At 41.4% G+C, this 12,605-nt stretch overlaps 1 protein-coding gene across 5 annotated transcripts in view; it reads right to left on the bottom strand.

The window, feature by feature from the left end:
* Positions 1-12,605, bottom strand: part of CD200 (CD200 molecule) — a 102,654-nt gene that overhangs the window by 67,772 nt on the left and 22,277 nt on the right. For 2 of the 5 annotated variants that reach the window (XM_061392603.1, XM_061392687.1), the window contains exons 1-4: positions 11,880-12,040; positions 7,865-7,946; positions 4,268-4,588; positions 1,594-1,866 (exon numbers count right to left, since the gene is read on the bottom strand). In XM_061392603.1, coding sequence (XP_061248587.1) covers positions 1,594-1,866; positions 4,268-4,588; positions 7,865-7,946; positions 11,880-11,891 — 688 coding nt within the window. In that variant the 5' untranslated portion in view covers positions 11,892-12,040. Of the gene's footprint in view, positions 1-1,593; positions 1,867-4,267; positions 4,589-7,864; positions 7,947-11,879; positions 12,177-12,605 lie in introns of those variants that run through there. The other 3 variants (XM_061392520.1, XM_061392764.1, XM_061392851.1) reach the window with 3 other exon arrangements.

The following is a 12,605-nucleotide window of genomic DNA, read 5'->3' as shown; positions in this document are numbered from 1 at the left end:
TCATGGCATCTAGTCCCATCACTTCATGTCAAATAGATGGGAAAACAGTGGAAACAGTATCAGACTTTATTTTGGGGGGCTCCAAAATCACTGCAGATGGTGATGCAGCCATGAAATTAAAAGATGTTTACTCCTTTGAAGGAAAGTTATGACCAACCTGGATAGCATATTCAAAAGCAGAGACATACTTTGCCAACAAAGGTGCTTCTAGTCAAGGCTGTGGTTTTTCCTGTGGTCATGTATGGATGTGAGAGTTGGACTGTGAAGAAAGCTGAGCGCTGAAGAATTGATTCTTTTGAACTGTGGTGCTGGAGAAGACTCTTGAGAGTCCCTTGGACTGCAAGGAGATCCAACCAGTCCATTCTAAAGTTTACTTTTTGATTACTTTGCTTTTTCAAGGACCCCAGAAATGACTACAGGACATGTTCATTAGAGACTATCTGGGCTTCCCAGGTGGAACAGTGGTAAAGAATCCTCCTGCCAATGCAAGAGACATGGGTTTGATCCCTGAGTTGGAAAGATCCCCTGTAGTAGGAAATGACAAGTATATGACAATATTCTTGCCTGGAAAATTCCATGGACAGAGAACCCTGGTGGGCTACAGTCCATAGGGTCACAGAGAGTTGGACATGACTGAGTAACTGAGCACATGACAATGAGGCATGAACTTTTGGGGTTCACAATGTACCCTGAAAAAAGCAGCAATATCTTTTTATAGGAGGCTTGTTAACTGAGTGCCTCATCCAGAGTCAGTGCTTCAAAACTATGCAGAGAAAGGCAACTATGGCTGTTGTCACTGAAGCATCTTGTCCCTAAGACCACTGCTTTTCTTATTCTCTCTCCCATCATCTTTACCTCTTGTATCAATGAGACTCAGAGATAGCAGTTTAGATGGAAATACAAGACAGCAAAAGAGGTCCTGAGCAGGAGGCAATTTATTTTAAAATGAGGTTGGGAAAACTCAGATGGGCCTCTTTCCTGAAAGATCTATTGCCCTTTTCCCATAGTGTAGATTACGCAAAGGTTTCATCCCAGATGTGACTGCTTCCAAGAAAACATTGTAATCCCTCCAGACTGAGCTGATGCTCCTTCTCTGCATTCTCAATCTTCCCATGTTATACCACAGCGTTCTTTTTTTTTTTTTTTTTTTTTCCTTTTATCAGAGAATGGTTTGTTGCAGGGTCAAGCAAGGAGAACGGGTTCAAACTCCTACCACAGCTTTCTTATTGAAGCATTTAACCTGCATTTTTACAACTGCCCAGCTCTTTCTGCATTCCTTCCTGGACTAGAAGCTCCCTGTGTTTGGGGACTGAGTCCTTGCTGTCACATTTCTGGCATAACAAATACTCAGGAGCACAGAAGAATAAATCAATAGAATGGCTCTCAGTAAAAGCATTCAGTGTGTGAGCAACATACCACAATCGCCAAAGCAATAAAATAGGCTATACTGGCTTCCTCAACTGTTTTTCTTTCCCTACTTATCCCATTCTCTGCCTTATCAGCTTCTTTGCTAAGAGGCCAAGAGGCTCTGCAGAGCATTCACCACCTTGCAGGTGTGTGTCCACAAATGTGACCACAGAAAACCTCTCTTACCTTTGTTCACAGTTTCCCTGTAGTCGGTCACAGTCCCCAGGTGTAGCACCTGGCAGATCACATCCTTCCCCACCTGTGTCTTGGGGTCTTTGATCTGGAGGATGCTGGTGACAGATGTTGTTCCATTGGGGTGTGACACGATCTCGGTACTGTTCTCAATCCCTGACCCAAAGACCTTCCAGGAGATCATAGGGGCTGGGCGAGCATTGGCAGAGCAAGTGATATTTAGGTGATCTTCAGATAGTTTATAGTGAAGGAATACTGTGGGCTGTACTGGGACAAAAAAAAATCCAGTGTGAGTCCCACACTCTCCTCAGAGAGATGAGAGAAAGATCTTTACAGAAAGACAGTGGGAGCTAGAGAGCTAATGTGGCACATCCAATCCAAACTGGGGCCTTCTCTTCCTGTCTAATTCTCTGAACAGCAGGGTGGAGACTGGCCTATACAACCCTGTGACAAGAATGATCCTCTATGGAGTTTGTCTCTAAGAGAATTAGCTAGATGGACAGAGGGTACCTTTCCTCCCAAACAGTGCAGAGAATAATTATGCTTTTCTCTTTCGTGGACAATGCAGCACCTCTGCCTTCTTCTGCGTATCCCTCTCAAGTAGTTGAACAACAACTCTATCAATCAGCACCTCCACACAGGTGGTCTGCACTCCTCAGAAAAGCAGAGCAGTTTCAGAACAGAGAGCCTGTAGAAGGGCTGCCACTTAGAAAAAGCCTTTTTCTGTTTAGAACTGGGCCAGTGAATAAGAGGCATGGAGCAGACTTAGAAAGTCCCTGTATACAAAATGCAAATTATGTATTCACAGTCAGTAGTCAGAAAAATCACAGAATGACAGTTGTAAGGACCTTGGAGATCACCTTATGGAGTTAACAGAAAATAGAGAGCTTATGAAAAAAGGACATTTTTAGGTCAGCTGTACCCTGTTCCCTTTCAAAAGTCCCTTGACTAATTAGTTCATTTTCCTTGGAATATACAGTTTATCTCTGCTGAGCAAACGCAAACGTCTTTCTATGGTTGGCTTTGGAGCCCACAAGATAATTAAAGGGCAGTGGTAAATAAAAGCTTGTCTGTGTTTAGAAGTTCAAGAGGTGGGTGGGTGGGAGTAGGCTGGAGGAAATGAGCCTATAGGAGGACTGTGGCTCTGACCAGAGTGCCCAGATTGCTAACATCAGTGAGCCCTGATGTTATAAAAGTAAAGGAGGGCCAGTATGGCTGAAATGGCCAGCCTGGCTAGCAGGGTTCTCTGGTGTATCAAAGAATTACTTGGATGAAAGCTATACCTTATGGCAGGAAAGTGTCATTGTGGAAAAGAACTACAGAATTACCATCTAGAAGACACAGAGGAGTCTGTGTTTCAGGCATACAAATTATTCAAAGATTAATGAGTAAAGAAAGGGAGCAAGAGAGAAAGATGAACAAAAAAGAGAAAGGAAACAACAGAAATGAGAAAAATATGACACAAGAAGGAAAAGGAAGAAAATGGTGGAAAGAAGGAAATAAGGGAGGGTGAAAGGAAATGAGGGAGGGAGGCCTGGTGTGCGGTGATTCATGCGGTAGCAAGGAGTCAGACATGACTGAGCGACTGAGCTGAACTGAAAGGAAATGAGGCAGGGAGGGAGGGAAGGAAAAAGAGCAAAGGAGGAATAAAAAAGAAGAGGGAGGAAGGATTGGAGGAGGGAAGAGACCCCCCCCTCCCCACAAAAAAAAACCAGGGAGACAGAAGGAGACAAAGGAATGAAAGAAATAGAAATCAGAAGAAAAGCCTGATGCCAGATTCTGCAGAGATGATTCATGGACAAAATAAGTGAAAGAAACATGTTATCTGGCGTCATTCTACCTCCCTTGCATTCTTATTTACTGAGCCTCTCCTTATCCCTTGTCCAATATTCTTGGTGTGTTCAAACTCTCATTTTAACATCCCCAATAACCCTAAGTTTGGCTTTCCCTTCTAAAACCACCACCAAGTGTGCATCCTCCAAAGCTACCCCTTATTCGTAATTCTCAGTTCTTGATCCCAGCTAAGCATCAGTTAACAGGAAAGGAATCTTGTCAAACTAAGCCTCTTAGATTTTAGAAGAATGCTTATTTACCAGTTAAATCACTACCAGGCACTGGGTATGAAGAACCTCTGCTGCATGGCTGTTTATCAATTTTGCAAAAGCTCCGCTGAAGCAAAATGAGAGGGACTCCCCATAACTGGCTCCAGCTTAGCCCAATCTGGCTTTGTTCTTAGGTTAAAAAATATGAAAGCTCTTAGGAACCAGAGATGATCTATTTCACACTTTTGGTGCAGATAAACTCTGGTACACCATGGACAGGACTCTTCTAGGGTCACATGACTCCTAATGGCAATGCCAGGTCTGAACCATAGCACTGCTTATGGAGAATTTATCCTCACTATGGTCCTTAGTTTACTCTTGTTGACAACAGTATTCTTCAAGGCAAAGATAACTTCAGGCAAAGATTCAACATAGATTCAACAAAGATTCAACTCTCCAAATAATCATTAGCACAGTTACACAGTAGACATGAAAGGCCAAGTGTCCTCCAATGAACCTTTCTGGGGCTAGGATCCTGAAAGACTAATTACTACTACCACTACATTTCAAACATTCTTCAAGATAACATTTCAAGCTAGAGACAATGTATTCTCAGAGACTCTCACCAAAGAGAGTGAGGCAGGCTATTCCTGAGATCTTTCCAGAACCAAAGGTATTAAAGAGGCACTTGTAACACGCCTCATCTTCCAAGGTGGTATTCCAGAAGGTAATGGTTGAGTTCATGAGTCCCAGCTGGGTGATGTTTATCTTGTCCTTGTAGGCAGGCTGGACTACAACCCCGTGGTTCTCGCTGTAGGTGATCATGTTTTCTGGGCTTACAGCCTTGATTTTTTGCCATGTCACAATCAAAACTTCCTGGGGATTTTTCAGAGAGCATCTTAAAGAAGCAGGTGTGTTCAGCAGCCCTCTTACATCCTGGGTCACCACTTTCATCATGGAATCACAAAAGAACATTTATATTTTATATTTTAGTACATACACAAATATACATTTTTGATTAAAAAATGCATGTTCAAAGTCAAATTTATAAAGAAAGAAAAATACAAAAAAGAAAACAACATTTACCTACCTTCCTGATGTTGCCAGAGAACTATAAGTTCAAATATGTTTGTTCAGTCTTTAAGAGTAGCAGAGTAGAAAAATAAGAAAGCAAACTCCCAGTGACCAGAACTTACATGAAGAATCCCTGTAGGCTGGAAATTAGGTGAAATGAGGTTGAAGATGGAAACTGCCAGATAGGATAGATAGGATAGAAGTATCACCAAGTGGGTTTATGTCTGGAACAGTAATAGCTAGGAATAAGAAAGGGCCAATGGACAATATGCAGTGATTAGTTTAAGTGAAGAAGTTACAGCAGCCCTATACATTCCACACACACATCTGAAAAGGAAGGGGCAGCAGTAGTGACGTCTGCCATCAGGAAGCAGTGGTAAATATAGGAACATAGACAGAGAGATGTACAGGACAATGCTCCAGGAGGCTGATAGTACCAGAGAGCTTTGACAACCAAATTACAATCTACACAGTCCCCCATTTTTACTGAATATGGCATGAATATAAGGTATGCCAATAATTTCTTCCCCCTCCAATGCTGGCTACTCATATTGATATGATAGATGGCTCAATGGGAAATGTCAATACAGTAACAAATAGACAAACACTTGAGTCAACTAACACAATGATAGAGGAATAATAAACTCTACAAATGAATAAATAAACATTTTTACATGAACAAATGTGATATCTTAAGTGTGAAAAGGAACCAGCACTGTAAATAGTAGAAACTAGAGATGTATAAAATGAGAAATATAAACTCTTTTCACAATCTGGCTGCCTTAGCAGAATGAGTATCACTGAAGACTAAATGAGTAAGTGGGAAGACCAGATCATAAAATTCTTCCAGAATTGGAAGGGTTAAAAATACAGAAAAGATTAAATATTGAAAGACCGATATTTCAGTATTAGTCCAAGTAAGATTTTTAAAAGGAAAGAGAAGGGGAAATGGAAGACAAAAACACTAAGAAACAAAAATGTATTTTTCAAAATGATAAAAGGAGAAATCTGAAATAAGGTATATCCCTCATGAACCTTGATGTGCCTAACAACATAACTCTGAAATATATACAAAGCTAATAGAACTACAAAGGAAAATGCATAAATCCATAATCATAATGGGAGAATTTTTCATTGTTCTCTCAGAATTTTCATTTCCATCTATTAAAAAATAAGAAAATCAAATACAAGGACATAGAAGACTTTAAAAACAAATATTCATACGTGTACATGTAATATGTGCATATGAGCATGTATTTATAAACCTTTACCCAAAAGAAAACATACATGCTTTTCAAACCACATGTGAAACATAACCCCAAATTAAATTTGAAGTAGTATACAAAAAAAAATGACTTTGAACTCAATCCATAATGCAATAAAATTAGAAATTTACATACTTTTGTCTCCTTAATTACACCAGAAATCATAACAAAAATTATAAATCACTATGAATGACAATAAGAATATCATATATTAAAATCTGTAGAGGCTTATAAAGCAGTTCTCAGGTGGGAATATTTAATCCTAACTTAATTTATTGGGAAACAGGAAAGATTGAAAAATGAATACCTACATGCATTCAAACTTCCCACACACCAAAAGTTGATAAAAGGAGTGAATTAATAAAGTTAAAAGCACAAATTAATAAAATAGTACACAAAATACTGGCTTAATCAAAACACCAAAATCTGTTTTTTTTAAGACTAATAACAGATAAAATGACTAGAGTAATTAGAAAAAAAGAATATATGCTCTACAACATCAAGAATGAAAAGGCGGGCATAGCAACAAATACAAACTGGAACCGCCAAGTGCTGCAAAATTCCAATTTTAGTGAGGTACACGCTTGATAGTTGCAAAAAATTCTAGGGGAATAGCTGTTATTAGGATGGGGTTTCTTAAAGGTTTGCTGAGTGCAGAGCATAGATTTGAATAAATTGCTGCTTTTAGAATAGAGAGTAAAAAAGGGATCAAAACTAGAGTTTCAACTTCTAGGGTGAAAAAATCTATGACTATGCGAGATTATTTCTCTTTGACTATGCGAGAAATAATTTAATGGAAAGTTTACAATTATTTGCTGCTTTTATATGAAATTCCATTTAAGATCCCCCAGTTGGTAAATCCTGAACTATACACGGTGTGAAGCATGCCTTTTGTACCCCTGTGAAGGCTGCTGACTATAGTACACACCACATTGTTGTGAAAGTCACTCAGTCGTATCCGACTCTTTGCAACCCCACGGACTATACAGTTCATGGAATTCTCCAGGCCTGAATACTGGAGTGGGTAGCCTTTCCCTTCTCCAGAGGATCTTCCCAACCCAGGGATTGAACCCAGGTCTCCCGCATTGTGGGCGGATTCTTTACCAGCTGAGTCATGAGGGAAGTCCAAGAATACTGGAGTGGGTAGCCTATCCCTTCTGCAGCAGATCTTCCCAACCCAGGAGTTGAACTGGGGTCTCCTGCGTTGCAAGCAGATTCTTTACCAACTGAGCTATCACAGAAGCCCATAGTACATACCACACAAAAGGTAATAAAAGGCCAGCAGTAAGTGAGGTGTGGTCTCCCATGGAATCAAAGAGAAAGGTCTGGCAGAAGTAGGCAATTCAGCAGACAAGTGGACAGCTCAGATGTGTTTTATATAATAGACTATGTGAACATATGTGAACTATATATAGCTTTCATATTTCACTATTTTTCTGTAAGAGGGATACAACCAGTTTTAAGGCTTATTGCCAGATTACTTGCTCTAGAGGTCAAATTCATCCTTGCTCCAACACGCATTCCCATGTCTTCACACACATATGGAATTATTATTTTAAACATTATGCACTTTGATAGGTGAAAAAATGATGTCTTAATTCAGAAACAATTTTTTTTCATGTCTGGTTTTATCTATGAAAAGTTTCTTAATATTAAAGTTTTTTTTTCTTTTTTAATTTTATTTTATTTTTAAACTTTACATAATTGTATTAGTTTTGCCAAATATCTGTGGAAAGCAGAAAGAACCACTCCCAGTCTTCCAAACAAATTACACGGTTAAATAATTCATGCAGACAAATAAACACAGCACAGACAAGAGTGGTCAGATGTCCACTCCAGAAACTGTGTTTCCTGGATTCCACGCAGGGAATTGAGTATCTTTACCTTGTGCCCTGCATAAGATCAGTGGTGCCAAGAACCAAATCAGTTGGAAGGTAGATAGATGACAGACGAGCCTTCTGAACACCTGAAGACAGAGAGCAAGTACAGAAATGGGCATTTGAATGTGGACAAAGCTAAGGGAGCTTCAATCTAATTGCTGTATCAGGAAAAATAGCAGCTAAAGTTTTAACCACTGGAAGCCTTTGGTTTTGTGGAAGCAGCACCAGGGACTATAAATGGAAGAAATAACAGAGGGTGCTTAGGTTTGGACGGGAAAAGCAGCCATGTGGTTCTTTCGTTATGCCATTCCTAGCAATTTGAGGCTGTGCTCCCAAAGCCACCACTGTCAAGACTGCTGAGAAAACAAACTGCCAAAAATATACCCAGAAAACACAGACTGCAAATGTGGCAGAATATTTACTCCCCAAATGATCCAGATCTGTTAATATTAAAAATGAAACTCAGGTATAACCACTTTGCAGAACATGTTTTGATATTTCCCTGCAAATTCTGCACAATTCATGTAAATTGTACCTTTTAAAACCAGTATTTGGCTTTTTTTCTTCCCCCTTGCTTTATTTTCATGTGTCTGGGCACAAATCCTTGGCATTTTTTTTTTTAACAAATCATTGTAGTATTTAAGAGAGTATTACTCTGGGAATCATTTTGCTATAAAATGAAGAGTGGAATGGAGACAGATTACTCTGCATCAGTCCCATAGTCTTGATCTACATTAGTATGTTCATTGTAAGGTAAATTTTGCCTATATTTCTATATTTTTCTATAATTGAGGTGTTTAAGAAATGTAGATTTCTCGTATCTTTCTTTAAATGAACTTCAATTTTATTTCATGTTGCTATTCTACTAGAGGTAGAGACTAAATTTCAGTCAATGTTACATAATCTCTGTCTGAGAGTTCAATTGACTGTCACTTCACAATTGTCCCAGTCTCTGGCACTGCATCCAGTCGTGGGAATGCCAAGCCATTGGACAGGACTATTAACCCTTGGTTACAACCATCCATCCATCTTGGCATTGTGCTCCCCTCAAGTCATCCTCCTGATCATCAGTTTGTGTAATTAAATCCTGTGCTTACAGGGTGTTCTCTCATGCTTCCCGATTCTCTGGATTCTGTGCTCCTGGATCCTTCCTATGCTGAACAAAGCAGAATTATACAAGGGTCTCTGCCTAGACTTCCATGTATCTATCAATCTCTGTTTTACTGTTCCCTTGCCATGGTGGGTAGGCTTGCCTCTTCCCACAGTTGCCCCTAGGAAAGCAAGACACAGCTGTTTTCTGTTCTTTGATTTCAACACCTCCCTGTAAGTTCTATTCACCGTCCTCCTAAACTCCCCACTCCTGGGGCCAGGAACAGAGCATCCTTCTCAGGACACAAACCAATGCTAATCAGTCTCTCTTTGCTCTCCCAGCCTAGGGTCAGAAAAGCTGCTTCCTCTATCACCTTGTATTCTTCCCATCAGCTTTTTCTGGGATGAATGCCTGTCCTTGGTCTTTCATCATTTAGGCTTTTAAAACTCAAATGCTTAGGCTTTTGTTATTTCAAAACTTTGGCTTCTGTAACCAGAAGTTTTCTTTGGCATTCTGATTACACACCATCACGCCACATGGAAATCCAGGTTCTAGTAAAGGCTGTGATGAGGAATGCAAATAGTCTAGTGCTCAGAGTAAAAATCTGTATTTTAGGATAAGAGAAAAAGCAGACACACACCAAAACACAAGATGTGGGGACTGGGAGACAGTAACATTTAAGAAACAGAAGCACAGTGATTGAGGTGAAAAGAATTAGAAAGAAAGCCTTGCTATTAATTAGGCACACATTTCTTCTGGCTAATTTGAATTCAGGCTAGCACAAATGCTAGGTGTGTAAGCTTAGATCATTTTACCTCTTGGAGATACAGAAAAAAAAAATAGTACCAATCTTCTCTGTTAGGTTAAATGAGATGGTATATGTAAAGCTCCTATAAAGTGATTGATACAAATAAACACTAAATCAATGTAGCTGTTATCTCATTAGGTTACTGTCTGTATCTCACTATTTGCTAAACCCAGGGTAGGCAAGATGTGAGTGGGGAAGCTGGAAGAAGATACAAAGACCATAGGAACTGCAGACATTCTTTATTCAGCGTGGCAAGGAAGACAGGCTTTACTCTCTAATGGCTGAAACAGCAGCAACAGTGACCATGCAACTCGCTTCAACTTGATTCTCCTCGAGCTTTTTAGGTGGTACCTATATAGGGCCACACCATGATGTCTGAGCGCAGTGCCACAAATAATCCCAGCTGTAGGATTTGAGTGGAGTGAGGCGAGAGCCTGATCACTGCCACCTGGCCAATTGTTTACTCCCTACATTCCACCCCTTCAGGGTCTCTCGCCACACAATCTACGTGCCCATCTTCCATGATATTCCCTTGGCGAGTAACCTCCACAGGGGCAACTGTACCCCTGAGGATTCTCTCATTTAGGACCCACAAAACCCCCCACAGGTGCCGGGCCCACCCCTTCAAAGAGGGGATCTTTGGGGTGTTCACAGCCCACCAACATGATTGCACTTTTCTAAATCTGAGGACATGGCCTTTACAGTACACTGTTAGCATTATCATAGGACACAGCCTTTACAGTACACTGTTCTCTGTATCTCAGGGTCATAAGCCATATCATCATCTCATGTAACCACCCATATCTCTTGCTGCTGCTGCTGCTGCTAAGTCGCTTCAGTCGTGTCTGACTCTGTGCGACCCCAGAGACGGCAGCCCACCAGGCTCCCCCGTCCCTGGGATTCTCCAGGCAAGAACACTGGAGTGGGTTGCCATTTCCTTCTCCAATGCATGAAAGTGAAAAGTGAAAGTGAAGTTGCTCAGTTGTGTCCAACTCTTAGAGACCCCATGGACTGCAGCCTACCAGGCTCCTCTGTCCATGGGATTTTCCAAGCAAGAGTACTGGAGTGGGGTGCCAAGACATGGTAAATGCCAGTATGTGTTACATAGCTTAAAAAATTCATTAATCAGATCACACAATAATGGAAGTAGAGAAGTCCACTTATAACCCTTGCCAAGAGGGCCAGAGTCCAGAGACAACTGTCCATCTGGCAGCTACACTGCCCCTCCCCTGAAAATTTGTAAGTTCAAATCCTGAAGCTGCCACAGTCATATGTACTTGGAAAAATTCACCTGTCTGCCTGTTTCTTTATTTGTAAAACTGGGTAATAACTCCTTCTTTGAAGGACAGTGGTGAAGATTAAGAGCACCTGGCATTCAGTAAGCGCTAGCTGGGAGGCCACCATTCTTTGTTAAGGAAGGCAATAACTGTCTGTGTAGTCTAGCCAACAAACCATATGCAAAAAAATTACCTTGAGGCATTACTTGTATTTGGATTTTTAAATTATTTTATATCAGTTACCAATGTAAATGAAAATCCTCTCCTTCCTTCATTTTGTCATATACCTAGATCCTGGATAACAAAATGCCTGATTCTCACGGATACCCTGGGTTTTAACTCTGATTTATCCGATCCTTTTGGCTTCCCACGGCAAAGGCCCAGAGGATACAGAAAGAGGCTGGAGCATCACAGAGGAGCCAGCCTGATCCTGAAATTCTGCAACCCCACCCCAGATTTCAGGACCAAAAATGGAGCCAATACAGCACCCTCTATCCACGCAGCCAGCGTCTGCCCCCAGGCTCATTTCCTCTACAAGGATGTCAGTGATCGATCGGAGAAAGCGTCTCCGGAGCCTGCACCTGGCAGCCTCCTGTTTCCAGTTTACCTCGACAGATAATCGCAACCCTAGGAATGGAGGTATGGCCTATAAACCCCGCTTTGGAAGGCAAGATCCGCTTCTCTGCAAGGTTTAGAACTGAGAGGAAAGCGCAAGCGGGAATCCCAGCTCTGAATCAGAGAGGGGAAAGCCGCAGCCTAGCATTCGCAGCCTGATATCGCCCCAAGGCCACCGGAGAGGAGTCGCCCACCCTGCGCCCTGTTTTCCACGCCTGGCCCAGCTCACCAGACACTGCATCCTCGCTCCTGGCCGCGCAGGTTATTTGGTTGCTGCTGAGAAGCCTGGAGGGATCTCACACCCGACCAGGCAGAGCCCCTCCAGTTCCGCGGAGCAAAGACGACTTCTTCCCCACGGATTCACAGCGTAATTCCTCCTGCTCCGCCCCGGCTCCGGCCCCGCCCCCCTACTCCTCTACCAGCCTACCCCTACCCACCAACGCAGAGGTATAAGGAAGATTAAATAGTGCTCATCTTTTCCCTTCTTCAACGCGTTTCGCCGTTTTCAGAGGTTTCAACTGGGAAGACTGAACAAGTGTTTGAAAAAAAGATACATTGTTTTCATTTTCATTATACAGACAAAGAAAGGGAAAGGAGGGGGTGGGAAGACATGAATTGCCTCACTGCGTGGTGCTTGGGGGAATGGCCGGCTGCATTGTGGTCCACGCAAGTATGAAATGATTTTTGAGAAATGTTACAGTTTCCCCAGTTACCATCCCGGAAAACCCAAATATTTTGAAGCTAAATTTAAGCAATAGAAAATTTGCAAAGCAAATGTGTATTTATTTTTATCCAGAATCAAATTATGTATTTAAACCATCAATGCTGTAATGATCTCTCCCTTATTGATGGGACTGGGTTTGTGTTTATTTTTTTCTCTGCTGTGAGAAATTTTCTTCCACTTGCATTGATGATGAGGATATTTCTTATTTTAACAAGCTCCAGAGTTCTTGGC

The sequence above is a fragment of the Bos javanicus genome, chromosome 1 (genome assembly GCF_032452875.1).
Source record: "Bos javanicus breed banteng chromosome 1, ARS-OSU_banteng_1.0, whole genome shotgun sequence".
Taxonomy (NCBI): Eukaryota; Metazoa; Chordata; class Mammalia; order Artiodactyla; family Bovidae; genus Bos; species Bos javanicus.
Note: the sequence above shows the minus strand (reverse complement) of the source record. Positions and strands in the feature narration are given on the sequence as shown.